The sequence below is a fragment of the Budorcas taxicolor genome, chromosome 2 (assembly GCF_023091745.1).
Source record: "Budorcas taxicolor isolate Tak-1 chromosome 2, Takin1.1, whole genome shotgun sequence".
NCBI classification, from domain to species: Eukaryota; Metazoa; Chordata; class Mammalia; order Artiodactyla; family Bovidae; genus Budorcas; species Budorcas taxicolor.
The window spans coordinates 156375349-156388402 of NC_068911.1; the positions used below are offsets into that span (position 1 = coordinate 156375349).

Below are 13054 nucleotides of genomic sequence, written 5' to 3' on the forward strand. Positions count from 1 at the left end.
ACTAGTTGGATCTCCTTGCAGTCCAAGGGACTCACTCTCCAGAGTCTTCTCCAACACTACAGTTCAAAAGCATCAAATCTTCAGCACTCAGCTTTCTTCACAGTCCAACTTTCATATCCATACATGACCACTGGAAAAACCATAGCCTTGACTAGACAGACCTTTGTTGGCAAAGAATATCTCTGCTTTGGAATATGCTATCTAGGTTGGTCATAACTTTCCTTCCAAGGAGTAAGTGTCTTTTAATTTCATGGCTGCAATTGCCATCTGCAGTGATTTTTGGGCCCCCCAAAATAAAGTCTGACACTGTTTCCACTGTTTCCCCATCTAATTTCCATGAATATATGGGACCAGATGCCATGATTTTAGTTTCCTGAAAGTTGAACTTTAAGCCAACTTTTTCACTCTCTTCTTTCACATTTACCAAGAAGGTTTTTAGTTCCTCTTCACTTTCTGCCATAAGGGTGGTGTCATCTGCATATATGAGGTTATTGATATTTCTCCTGGCAATCTTGATTCCAGCTTGTACTTCTTCCAGCCCAGCGTTTCTCATGATGTACTCTGCATAGAAGTTAAATAAGCAGGGTGACAATATACAGCCTTGACGTACTCCTTTTCCTATTTGGAATCAGTCTGTTGTTCCATGCCCAGTTCTAAGTGTTGCTTCCTGACCTGCATATAGGTTTCTCAAGAGGCAGGTCAGGTGGTCTGGTATTCCCATCTCTTTCAGAATTTTCCACAGTTTCTTGTGATTCACACAGTCAAAGGCTGTGGCATAGTCAATAAAGCAGAAATAGATGTTTTTCTGGAACTCTCTGGCTTTTTCCATGATCCAACGGATGTTGGCTGGAACCAGTCTCTGAGACCAGAGATTTAATCTCTGACTCCTCTGCCTTTTCTAAAACCAGCTTGAACATCAGGCAGTTCACGGTTCACATATTGCTGAAGCCTGGCTTGGAGAATTTTGAGCATTACTTTACCAGCATGTGGGATGAGTACAATTGTGCGGTAGTTTGAGCATTCCTTGGCATTGCCTTTCTTTGGGATTGGAATGAAAACTGACCTTTTCTAGTCCTGTGGCTACTGCTGAGTTTTCCGAATTAGCTGGCATATTGAGGGCAGCACTTTCACAGCATCATCTTTCAGGATTTGAAATAGCTCAACTGGAATTCCATCACCTCCACTAGTTTGTTCATAGTGATGCTTCCTAAGGCCCACTTAACTTCACATTCCAAGATGTCTGGCCCTAGGTGAGTGATCACACCATCTTGATTATCTTGGTCTTGAAGATCTTTTCTGTACAGTTCTTCTGTGTATTCTTGCCACCTCTTCTTAATACATTCTGTTTCTATTCAGTCCATACCATTTCTGTCCTTTTTTGAGCTCATATTTGCATGAACTGTTCCCTTAGTAGCTCTATTTTTCTTGAAGATATCTCTAGTCTTTCCCATTCTGTTGTTTCCTTTATTTCTTTGCATTGATCACTGAGAAAGGTTTTCTTATCTCTCCTTGCTATTCTTTGGAACTCTGCATTCAGTTGCTTATATCTTTCCTTTTCTCCTTTGCTTTTTGCCTCTCTTCTTTTCACAGCTTTTTGTAAGGCCTCCCCAGACAGCCATTTTGCTTTTTTGCATTTCTTTTCCATGATGGTCTTGATCCCTGTCTCCTGTACAATGTCATGAACCTCTGTCCATAGTTCATCAGGTACTCTATCTATCATACTAGTCCCTTAAATCTATTTCTCACTCCACCGTATGATCATAAGGGATTTGATTTAGGTCATACTTGAATGATCTAGTGGTTTTCCCTACTTTCTTCAATTTGAGCCTGAATTTTGCAATAAGGAGTTCATGATCTGAGCCACAGTTGGCTCCCAGTCTTGTTTTTGCTGACTGTATAGAGCTTCCCCATCTTTGGCTGCAAAGAATATAATCAATCTGATTTCAGTGTTGACAATCTGGTGATGTTCATGTGTACAGTCTTCTCTTGTGTTGTTGGAAGAGGGTGTTTGCTATGACCAGTGTGTTCTCTTGGCAAAACTCTGTTAGCCTTTGCCCTGCTTCATTCTGTATTCCAAGGCCAAATTTACCTGTAGTACCAGGTGTTTCTTGACTTCCTACTTTTGCATTCCAGTCTCCTATAATGAAAAGGACATCTTTTTTGGGTGTTAGTTCTAAAAGGTCTTGTAGGTCTTCATAAAACCGTTCAACTTCAGCTTCTTCAGCGTTATTGGCTGGGGCATAGGCTTGGATTACTGTGATATTGAATGGTTAGCTCTAGTAATTTATAGAGACCAAAAGAAGGCAGGAGTAGCAATATTCATATCAGATAAAATAGACTTTAAAACAAAGGCTGTGAAAAGAGACAAAGAAGGACAATACATAATGATCAAAGGATCAATTCAAGAAGAAGATATAACAATTATAAATATATATGCACCCAACATAGAACTACCACAATATGTAAGACAAATGCTAACAAGTGAAAGGCAAAATTAACAATAACACAATAATAGTGGGAGACTTTAATACCCCTCACACCTATGGATAGATCTACTAAACAGAAAATTAGTGAGAAAACAGAAACTTTAAGTGACACGATAGACCAGCTAGACCTAATTGATATCTATAGGACATTTCACCCCAAAACAATGAATTTCACCTTCTTCTCACGTGCACATGGAACCTTCTCTAGGATAGATCACATCCTGGGCCATAAATCTAGCCTTGGTAAATTCAAAAAAATTAAAATCATTCCAAGCATCTTTTCTGACCACAATGCATTAAGATTAGACCTCAATTACAGGAGAAAAACTATTAAAAATTCCAACATATGGAGGCTGAACAACACGCTGCTGAATAACCAACAAATCACAGAAGAAATCAAAAAAGAAATCAAAATATGTATAGAAATGAATGAAAATGAAAACACAACAACCCCAAACCTGTGGGACACTGTAAAAGCAGTGCTAAGGGGAAAGTTCATAGTAATACAGGCATACCTCAAGAAACAAGAAAAAAGTCAAATAAATAACCTAACCCTACACCTAAAGCAACTAGAAAAGGAAGAAATGAAGAACCCTAGGGTTAGTAGAAGGAAAGAAATCTTAAAAATTAGGGCAGAAATAAATGCAAAAGAAACAAAAGAGACCATAGCAAAAATCAACAAAGCCAAAAGCTGGTTCTTTGAAAGGATAAATAAAATTGACAAACCATTAGCCAGACTCATCAAGAAACAAAGGGAGAAAAATCAAATCAACAAAATTAGAAATTAACATGGAGAGATCACAACAGACAACACAGAAATACAAAGGATCATGAGACTACTATCAGCAACTATGTGCTAATAAAATGGACAAAGTGGAAGAAATGGATAAATTCTTAGAAAAGTACAACTTTCCAAAACTGAGCCAGGAAGAAACAGAAAATCTTAACAGACCCATTACAAGCACAGAAATTGAAAGTGTAATCAGAAATCTTCCAGCAAACAAAAGCCCAGGACCAGACGGCTTCACAGCTGAATTCTACCAAAAATTTAGAGAAGAGCTAATATCTATCCTACTCAAACTCTTCCAGAAAATTGCAGAGGAAGGTAAACTTCCAAACTCATTCACCATCACCCTAATACCAAAACCTGACAAAGATGCCACAAAAAAAGAAAACTACAGGCCAATATCACTGATGAACATAAATGCAAAAATCCTTAACAAAATTCTAGCAAGCAGAATCCAACAACACATTAAAAAGATCATACATCATGACTAAGTGGGCTTTATCCCAGGGATGAAAGGATTCTTCAATATCCACAAATCAATCAATGTAATACACCACACTAACAAACTGAAAAATAAAACCCATATAATTATCTCAATAGAACAGTTATTCAAAACAACAGAAATTCAGACACTGTACCATGGATTCAGGAGGGTAGGTAAAAGTAGAGATAGGTGTTCTTAGACATAGTGGGTTTGTAGCCATCTACATGGACATCAAGTCTATGTATTCATAGACTTCAGTTTTCTCAGTAAAACAGGAAGCAAGATCATCACCTAAGAGGATAGTTGGTGAATGCAGGATTGGATATTTGTAGATGGAGGAGAAAATATGATATTATCATCTAAGAAGAGAGAGATCTAATGGTTCAGGGGATATTAGCATTCCAGAACAGCATTAATGGGCCACTTGAAGTCTGTGAGTATGAATTTAAAGTGAAATTTATGAGTGTGGTTATGTGTCCTCTCCTGTTACGTTCAGTTGTAGGAGAGAAGGTAAGAGTGTGTGGAAAACTGGACTTGACTAAAATTCTTGTTTGACAAAAGAGATTACAAAGAAGGGAGAGATAGAGAGGGGTCAAAAATGTTTTCAAAGGAATGATTATAATGATGAGCCATGAAATTTAAACTTGACAACAAGGGTGGTGAAGAGTAAAGGGGATAAGAGAGAGTGAAAAGATGGTAGGATCCACAGGTTCCATTTTTGGTGGGTGTGGGGGATTATTGGAATTAACGTACTAGAGGCAGTATAGAGGGAATATAGAAGGCGACTGCTAGTGTGAAATATTTGGAATTCAGATTTGGGATAGGTTGCATTTATTAGTAAGGTTGTAGTTATTAGTAAGGTTGCAGTTATTTTCAAGTGCATAACTATGCAAGTGAATAGCTGATGGAGAATGGAACCTGAAAAATATTGGAAAGGTCATCATTATGAATATTGAAATCAACAAGTATTAACACAGCAACAGTGTGAGAAAAAAGTGACAGTGATAAGGGTCTGTGTTTCGTGAGTGAGTAAGTGACCTGGGGCAATAGATGTCTGTAACATGGAGGGGTAGAGGCTGAGTAAGTAATGACATGAGACATGAAGCTGGATGCTTTTATGAAAGAGAGAAGATGAACTGTGAGCAGCAAAGAGGAGCAAGAAAGAGAGTCTCAGGGGAACCAGGAACCTCAGAGGAGAGGCAGGATTCCTTAGGAAAAGGTTTAAAAGAACACTTACAAAAGAGTTTGAGGATGCAGGGGATTTTGTTGACAACCAGCCTGAGTATCAAAGAACAGATGAAAAAAGATACAAGATATAGGAAGGAGTAGGAATTGGGTCCAAAGAAGTGACATCCGAAGTTTAGCGGGTATTTTAAATTGAACAGTTCTATGAAGAGTTACAAGAACTTTTAAAACTAACACCCAAAAAAAGATGTCCTTTTCATTACAGGGGAATGGAATGCAAAAGTAGGAAGTCAAGAAACACCTGGTACTACAGACAAATTTTGCCTTGGAGTACAGAATGAAGCAGGGCAAAGGCTAATAGAGTTTTGCCAAGAAAATGCACTGGTCATAGCAAACACCCTCTTCCAACAACACAAGAGACCACTCTACACATGGACATCACCAGATGGTCAACACCAAAATCAGATTGATTATATTCTGTGCAACCAAAGATGGAGAAGCTCTATACAGTCAGTTAAAAACAAGACCAGGAGCTGACTGTGGCTCAGATCATGAACTTCTTATTGCCAAATTCAGACTTAAATTGAAGAAACTGGAGGAAACCACTAGACCATTCAGGTACGACCTAAATCAGATCCCTTATGATTATACAGTGGAAGTGAGAAATAGATTTAAGGGACTAGATTTGATAGAGTACCTGATGAAGTATGGATGGAGGTTCATGACATTGTACGGGAGACAGGGATCAAGACCATCCCCAATTAAAAGAAATGCAAAAAAAGCAAAATGGCTGTCTGAGGAGGCCTTACAAATAGCTGTGAAAAGAAGAGCAGCAAAAAGCAAAGGACAAAAGGAAAGATATACCCATTTGAATTCAGAGTTCCAAAGAATAGTAAGGAGAGATAAGAAAACCTTCCTCAGTGATCAATGCAAAGAAATAGAGAAAAACAATAGAATGGAAAAGACTAGAGATCTCTTCAAGAAAATTAGAGGTACCAAGGGAAAATTTCATGCAAAGATGGGCTCCAAAAAAGACAGAAATGGTATGGACTGAACAGAAGCAGAGGATATTAAGAAGAGGTGGCAAGAATACACAGAAGAACTGTACAAAAAAGATCTTCATGACCAAGATGGTCGCGACAGTGTGATCACTCATCTAGAGCCAGACATCTTGGAATGTGAAGTCAAGTGGGCCTTAGAAACCATCACTATGAACAAAGCTAGTGGAGGTGATGGAATTCCAGTTGAGCTATTTCAAATCCTGAAAGATGATGCTGTGAAAGTGCTGCCCTCAATATGCCAGCTAATTTGGAAAACTCAGTAGCCACAGGACTAGAAAAGGTCAGTTTTCATTCCAATCCCAAAGAAAGGCAATGCCAAGGAATGCTCAAACTACCACACAATTGCACTCATCTCACATGCTAGTAAAGTAATGCTCAAAATTCTCCAAGCCAGGCTTCAGCAATACGTGAACCATGAGCTTCCAGATGTTCAAGCTAGTTTTAAAAAGAGCAGAGGAACCAGAGATCAAATTGCACCATCCGCTGGATCATCAAAAAAGCCAGAGAGTTCCAGAAAAACATCTATTTCTGCTTTATTGACTATGCCAAAGCCTTTGACTGTGTGGATCACAATAAACTGTGGAAGATTTTGAAACACATGGGAATACCAGACCACCTAACCTGCCTCTTGAGAAACCTGTATGCAGGTCAGGAAGCAACAGTTAGAACTGGACAGGGAACAACAGACTGGTTCCAAATAGGAAAAGGAGTACGTCAAGGCTGTATATTGTCACCCTGCTTATTTAACTTATACGCAGAGTACATCATGAGAAACGCTGGGCTTGATGAAGTACAAGCTGGAATCAATATTGCCAGGAGAAATATCAATCACCTCAGATATGCAGATGACACCACCCTTATGGCAGAAAGTGAAGCAGAACTAAACAGCCTCTTGATGAAAGTTAAAGTGGAGAGTGAAAAGGTTGGCTTAAAGCTCAACATTCAGAAAACAAAGATCATGGCATCTGGTCCCATCACTCCATGGGAAATAGATGGGGAAACAGTGGAAACAGTGTCAGACTTTATTTTTTGGGACTCCAAAATCCCTGCAGATGGCAGTTGCAGCCATGAAATTAAAAGATGCTTACTCCTTGGAAGGAAAGTTATGACCAACCTAGACAGCATATTAAAAAGCAGAGACATTACTTTGTCAAACAAGGTCCATCTAGTCAAGGCTATGGTGTTTCCAGTAGTCATGTTTGGATGTGAGGGTTGGACTATAAAGAAAGTTGAGTGCAGAATAATTGATTCTTTTGAACTGTGGTGTTGGAGAAGACTCTCGAGAGTCCCTTGGACTGCAAGGAGATCCAACCAGTCCATTCTAAAGATCAGTCCTGGGTGTTTATTGGAAGGACTGATGCTGTAGCTGAAACTGCAATACTTTGGCCACCTGATGCAAAGAGCTGACTCTTTTGAAAAGACCCTGATGCTGGGAAATCTGAAAGCGGGAGGAGAAGGGGACAACAGAGGATGAGATGGTTAGATGGCATCATCGACTCAATGGACATGAATTGGGCAAACTCCAGAAGTTGGTGATGGACAGGGAGGCCTGGTATGCTTCGGTGCATGGGGTCGCAAAGAGTCAGACACGACTGCGTGACTGAACTGAACTGAACTGTACTGAAATAAGGGGTGACTTGGAAATCTTGTATGAAGGGCATCATCAGCTTTGTCTTGAGTGCGTGCATCCATGCTCAGTCACTTCAGTCGTGTGTGACTCTTTGCGACCCTATGAACTGTAGCCAGCCAGGCTCCTGTGTCCAAAGGATTCTCCAGGCAAGGATACTGAGGTGGGTTGTCACGCCCTCCTCCAGGGCAGCTTTGTCTTAACTGTTCTCAAAATGGGTAGTTCGAGAGGCTGAGTGTTGAGGGGACGGAAGGCTTGATAGATGGTGGTCTTGACAAAAGTATACAGATTTCTGGGCCATCTGACTCCTGATGGAGGCATGGATTCCTACAAAGGGGTACAGTCATAGTGCGCTCTTCCAGCAGTGGCCTGCAGAGGGCACTGGTGAGGAGGGCTCAAGCTACTTCCTGACTTCTGCTGAAAGTGGCTTCAGGGCAGGAAAAAGGGCAATGTTGCCCTAATATCAATTAGTTTGTCATCCACCTCCTTGAATCATACTTAGAGCTTAATTTCTTATGCTAGTAAGCAGTGTACTGAAACACTTATGAAAAAATATCTTTGGATCAGAAATAAATACATCTGATGACTCAATAGCTGGGGAATATGGTGATGCTGCAAAAGGGCAAAGATGCTTGCTGACTGGTGTCTGAGAGAAGTCACGCAGAGTATATATATCCCAAATTAAAATATCTCCCCAACTGCCAATCATGGTGCCAGAAATGTCACTGTTAGAGAATCAGGGAATCTCAAGCGTAACTGAGACTGAGAAAAAGCAACATGGTCCCACACAGTGAATGCAGGATTTAGCATGCCACTGATCTGTGTGTAACCCCAGCCCAGGGCCTCATCAGCTGTGTAATGTCAGTTAACTTGCTCTAATTTTCTAACCTCCCCATAGAATATTCACACATGACAGGGAGGGCAAGTTTCTGTTAGGTGGAGACAGGTGTCAAGGTCGCGTTTCTGCTCCGGGCAACCATGGAAAGATTGTTGATTTAGGACATGAGGAGTGGCTGGCTGCATGAAACAGAAAACTGAAGAGAATGTTTAATGGGCAGAGGACATATGTGGACATCTGCAAAGCATGGTGTATAAATATGCTCTTAGACTTTAAGCCCCACAAATATCCTGGATCTCTGCATAATCTCCAATTCATAGTATTTCCCTGTGAGGTATTTGAATAAAAAGCACTTATTAGAAAGAGACACTGTAGAGACAATTCACGTCTAAGCTCTCTTCCACTTACAGATTCTAGAATTCATTGAGAGTGTATAATAATTGAACAGAAAAGAGTCTGGGCATAGTTATAAAACAGGAAAACGAAAGTTCAATGTTTTTCCAAAGGTATGCAGGACCCTCTTAGTGTGTTTTGACAATTCAAGGATTTCCTCTCCACCCTCCCTTCCTCGTAGCTCAGATGGTAAAGAATCTGTCTGCAATGCAAGAGACCAGGATTTGATCACTGGGTTGGAAAGATCCCCTGGAGAAGGAAATGGCACCCCACTCCAGTATTCTTGCCTGGAGAATCCCATAGACAGAGGAGCCTGGCGGGCTACAGTCCATGGGGTCGCGAAGAGTAGGACATGACATAGTGACTAAACCAGCACTCCCTCCCTCACACACACACACACACACACACACACACACACACACACAGATGCCCTCTCATGGAAATGACCCACACTGAGATACGTAGGCCTCTTACCACCCCACCACCAGTGCCCCAATCGTCAGCTGAAAGACCACTCCCAGAGAGGCAGTGCGGTGGAGTTAGGTTAGGAACACAGGCTTTGGCAACTCGTGACACTGGGTGATTTGGGGGCAACTATTGAACCTTTCTGAGTTTTGCTTTTTCTGGTGTAAAAGGAGATAATAAGAGGCCCTTGACAGTGATACAGCACAGACTGAATGCGGTAAAGTGTTTAGTGTTGTGCCCAGTGCACAATAAATATTCAATAAATAGTAACTACGATTTGTTTTCTTGTTTTTTTATGAGCACGGTTGTTCTGTTGCTCTATATATTTTCTTGCTGCTGCCGTTGTTGATTCCCTGTTGATATGTCAGGATGCTGATAGCATCAACCCCTGAAGTAATGCACATTAGAACAATTCTGTACAGCCTCACCCACTCAGGATTTTCTCCAGACACAGAGAGAAGGCAGTTGATGTATTCTCCACTGTGTCTGTGCCATTCACTTATCTAACAGTCAGTCTGGGGGTCCTTTGACACCTCTCACACCATACAAAAGAGTAGCAGTTTTGTCTTCTGGGGAGCAGGGTAACCTGAAAATAGGTAGATTGCTTCCGAGTCTGGTTGTTTCCAATTGCCCTATGCCCATCTCTTATTTTTCAGTGCCTAAACTTCTTTTTAAGTTTTTTCAAAACTTAAATGTTTTTATTTACAAAAGTCAAAGGTAAAAGGTATAAATAGAAATTATTCCATAATCATGAAAAAACTAAAGGCAAGCTCTAGGTAGTGAGCTGCTAGAGGATATTGCATTCTACAAATGTATAATGTAATCGTGTATTTCCATTCATTATTTCTTACCTGGATTGATTGTGGAAGGAAATAATTTTCTCCTTTAGCTCCATACTGCTTGATCCACAGCCATTGCCTCTGGATTTCCAGAATGAATAACCCACAGTTGTCCAGAAATAACGTTTATTAAGCAACAATAAAACACACAATAGAAAAGGCCTTATAAGTAAAACTATATATTTATAATGCTTTATTTTTTTTTTGCTCCAGTACTCCACAAAACACTACAGACAGTAACAAAATAATTCAGTAAATATTAAAAACTTTCAAGAGACTTATAGGACACGCTTTATCATATGTGAGCATCAACAATGCCACGGCTATTAGATACACTATTAAACACTATCATAGATATCTTTCTTGAATTAGGGTTATGATTAATATTTTTATTCAGAAGTCATAACATTTACACATACCCATACACAAGAGAACAGTTCAGAGTAAGTGAAGCAGATACTCCAGTGAAATGGAATCATCTGCTTGTACAGCATTTAAAGGTATTACAGTGTTAACAAGAGAGAAGTCAGCACACTAAAGAGAAATATTGGGGTTCGCTTGGGATGGGAGGGCTGAAAATAGGGCAATCAATGAAAGCTGCTTACATATTTTCCATTGCTCTCTTAGCAATGTGCTCCCTTCCCTTTTCTGCCTTTTCTTGGTTGAGGTATTCCAGCACTTTCACTAACAGATCTTCATCTAAGTACGGTCTGTTGGAAGTATCATCACTCTTTGGGGTCCCTACAGGGAGCCTTTTGCTTACCGAGGCCAGTTTGTCAGTCTCCTGAGAGCTGTGTTGACTCAAATGCTCTTTGAGGGCCTGCTCGATTTGGGTCTCACCCTGTCGATCATCTTCAGTTGAGCCTTGACTGGGAACTCGCTTCACTGGGTTGGCATTCATGATCTCAGGGTATTTAACCAGCATCCTGGCCAAGTACTCTCCTAATTCTTGATCCTTGTCATTCAGGTTCTCATATGCCATCTGTCTGTTTTCAACATCTGGCATCCAGACAGCTTTGGGGAGCTGGTTAGCTTTAGATCTTCCAGGACCATAGGGCAGTCTTGACAGCACTTTCTCTCGGTTATACTGATTGGGAAAATATGGAGGCTTTGGATTTGCAGCACTCTCCATCCCTAAAAGATTTAGAATGTCCTCCACACTGAGCCCTTCTGGTAGGGCCTCTGCCACAGCATGACCAGGTGCTTTGGGGTAGCCATTCTTGGAGAGCATCTTATTTTGGAACAGATCTGGATGGTCTAAGTCAACCTCTGAGATGTCTTCAGGTTCAACAGGAATCTCAAGCTCCTGCTCTGGTTCCACTGGCTTCTCTCCAGTTTTGAGCATGTCAATCAAGTCTTCAGGGGGTATCTGTAAATTCCTTGAGATTTCAATCAGCTGATAAATAGATTGAGGATCAAGTGGTTTCTCAAAGAGCCTGGTTGCTCTTTCCCCAGTTTGCCCATTCTGGGACCTCCCACTTCCTGCAGCAGTCACTAACCTTTTCAGATAGGCAATTACTTTGGAGACATCATCTGAGAGTTGGTCTTTACTCTCTTTCCGGAGATCTTCATCTTGGAGGCCCAGCTGCCCGGAACGCTTCATTTCGTCATTGATTTGCTCAGTTTTGTCTGCATTCTCTTTGCTGTCTCTTACCTCTTCCTGAGTTTGACTCTCTATTTTTTCCTCTGCTGGGTTCCAATCTTCTCCCCCAACCACGTCTTCATAGGCAATGTTATTAGCCTTGTAGATATCATCTTCATCGTCTGTGTAAAGTTTTTGCTCCTCGTCAGCCCTCTCATGCTTCTGGTTGTTTGGTCCCGTCAGTTTCCCCAGCTCTTGGAAGACAGACTCCAATGTAGCAAGATTTTGAGGAGTGTATTGCTCCTCCACCATTTCATTTGTGCGTTTGAAGGGGTTGTCCCTGGAATTCTCTTCATACATAGGAGGGAATCTCATGTGCTTGAGCTTTCTCTCTGCCCACTGTTGAGTCTCATAATCATCAGGCATGTCCATTGGAAAGCTCTTCTCTGAATTCAAAGTATAAGGCCTGTTTTCCTTTGGGGCAGACTGGGGCTCATTTTCAGCCTGTCTCAAAGCTTCAGCTATTATCTTCATCCATTCATCTTCACTCAGGGAATCCCTCGAACTTTCTGGCAAGTCACCGTTTTCTTTTTGCTGAAGGGGAACAGAAACACCTTGGTAGGGGTTGTAGTCTGGGCTGCTTTCTTCTTTGTGAGCTTGTTGTCGGAGCTTTTCTATGTACTCCAAAGCCCTGATCATTTCAGGACTGGGAAACTTTTGGACATTTTCCAATCTGAGATCTGGTTCCTTCTGAAGCAGCTGGTTTCTCTGAAATGAAGCAGCTTCAGCTTCAGAGAGGAGGAAAATTAAAGGGATGAGAGACAGGACTGCTCCAAGCCAGTGAGTCTTAGCTTCTGCCATGTTTGAAAGATTTCCTTAAAGCATAGAAAACATGAGTTAACACAAATGAAACTATTTGACTCTATAGCAAAAAAAGTAATTAATCATTGAAGGGGAAAAAGAACATAGATTACTCCACATTAATTTAGGATGACTCTTTTTGAAAACTATAAATGTTTCATACACAATCTTCACAAGCTAACCACAGGGATCTTTAGCAAAATTGTTGCCCATTTTGCATCAAGTTTATATGGCATTCTTTTGGTTAAAATAATAGCAAAAACACTGATGTGAGGTTTCTCAAGTATGATTTTTTAACTTATAAGACATGTTTTGTTTTAGGATGCATTATTTCTGTTAAATAAAGATTTTCCAAGATGAGTTTTAGTTATTTGTACAGCATTTACACTGAAAGCACTGGCAGAAAAATTAGATGGCTCAATTTAAGACATGCATGTACACACAGA

The 13054-nt window shown here is 40.6% G+C and overlaps 1 protein-coding gene across 1 annotated transcript; it reads right to left on the reverse strand.

Moving 5' to 3' along the window:
- Positions 1 to 10766: 10766 nt before the first annotated feature.
- SCG2 (secretogranin II) lies at positions 10767 to 12608 on the reverse strand. Its single transcript, XM_052636277.1, has one exon. It carries the CDS (start codon positions 12606 to 12608, stop codon positions 10767 to 10769), a length of 1842 nt encoding a protein of 613 aa, XP_052492237.1.
- Between the last annotated feature and the right edge of the window lie 446 nt (positions 12609 to 13054).

Bases quoted from the DNA above. Each gene is read 5' to 3' on its own strand.
- SCG2 (XM_052636277.1), bottom strand. From the start codon at position 12,608: ATGGCAGAAGCTAAGACTCACTGGCTTGGAGCAGTCCTGTCTCTCATC.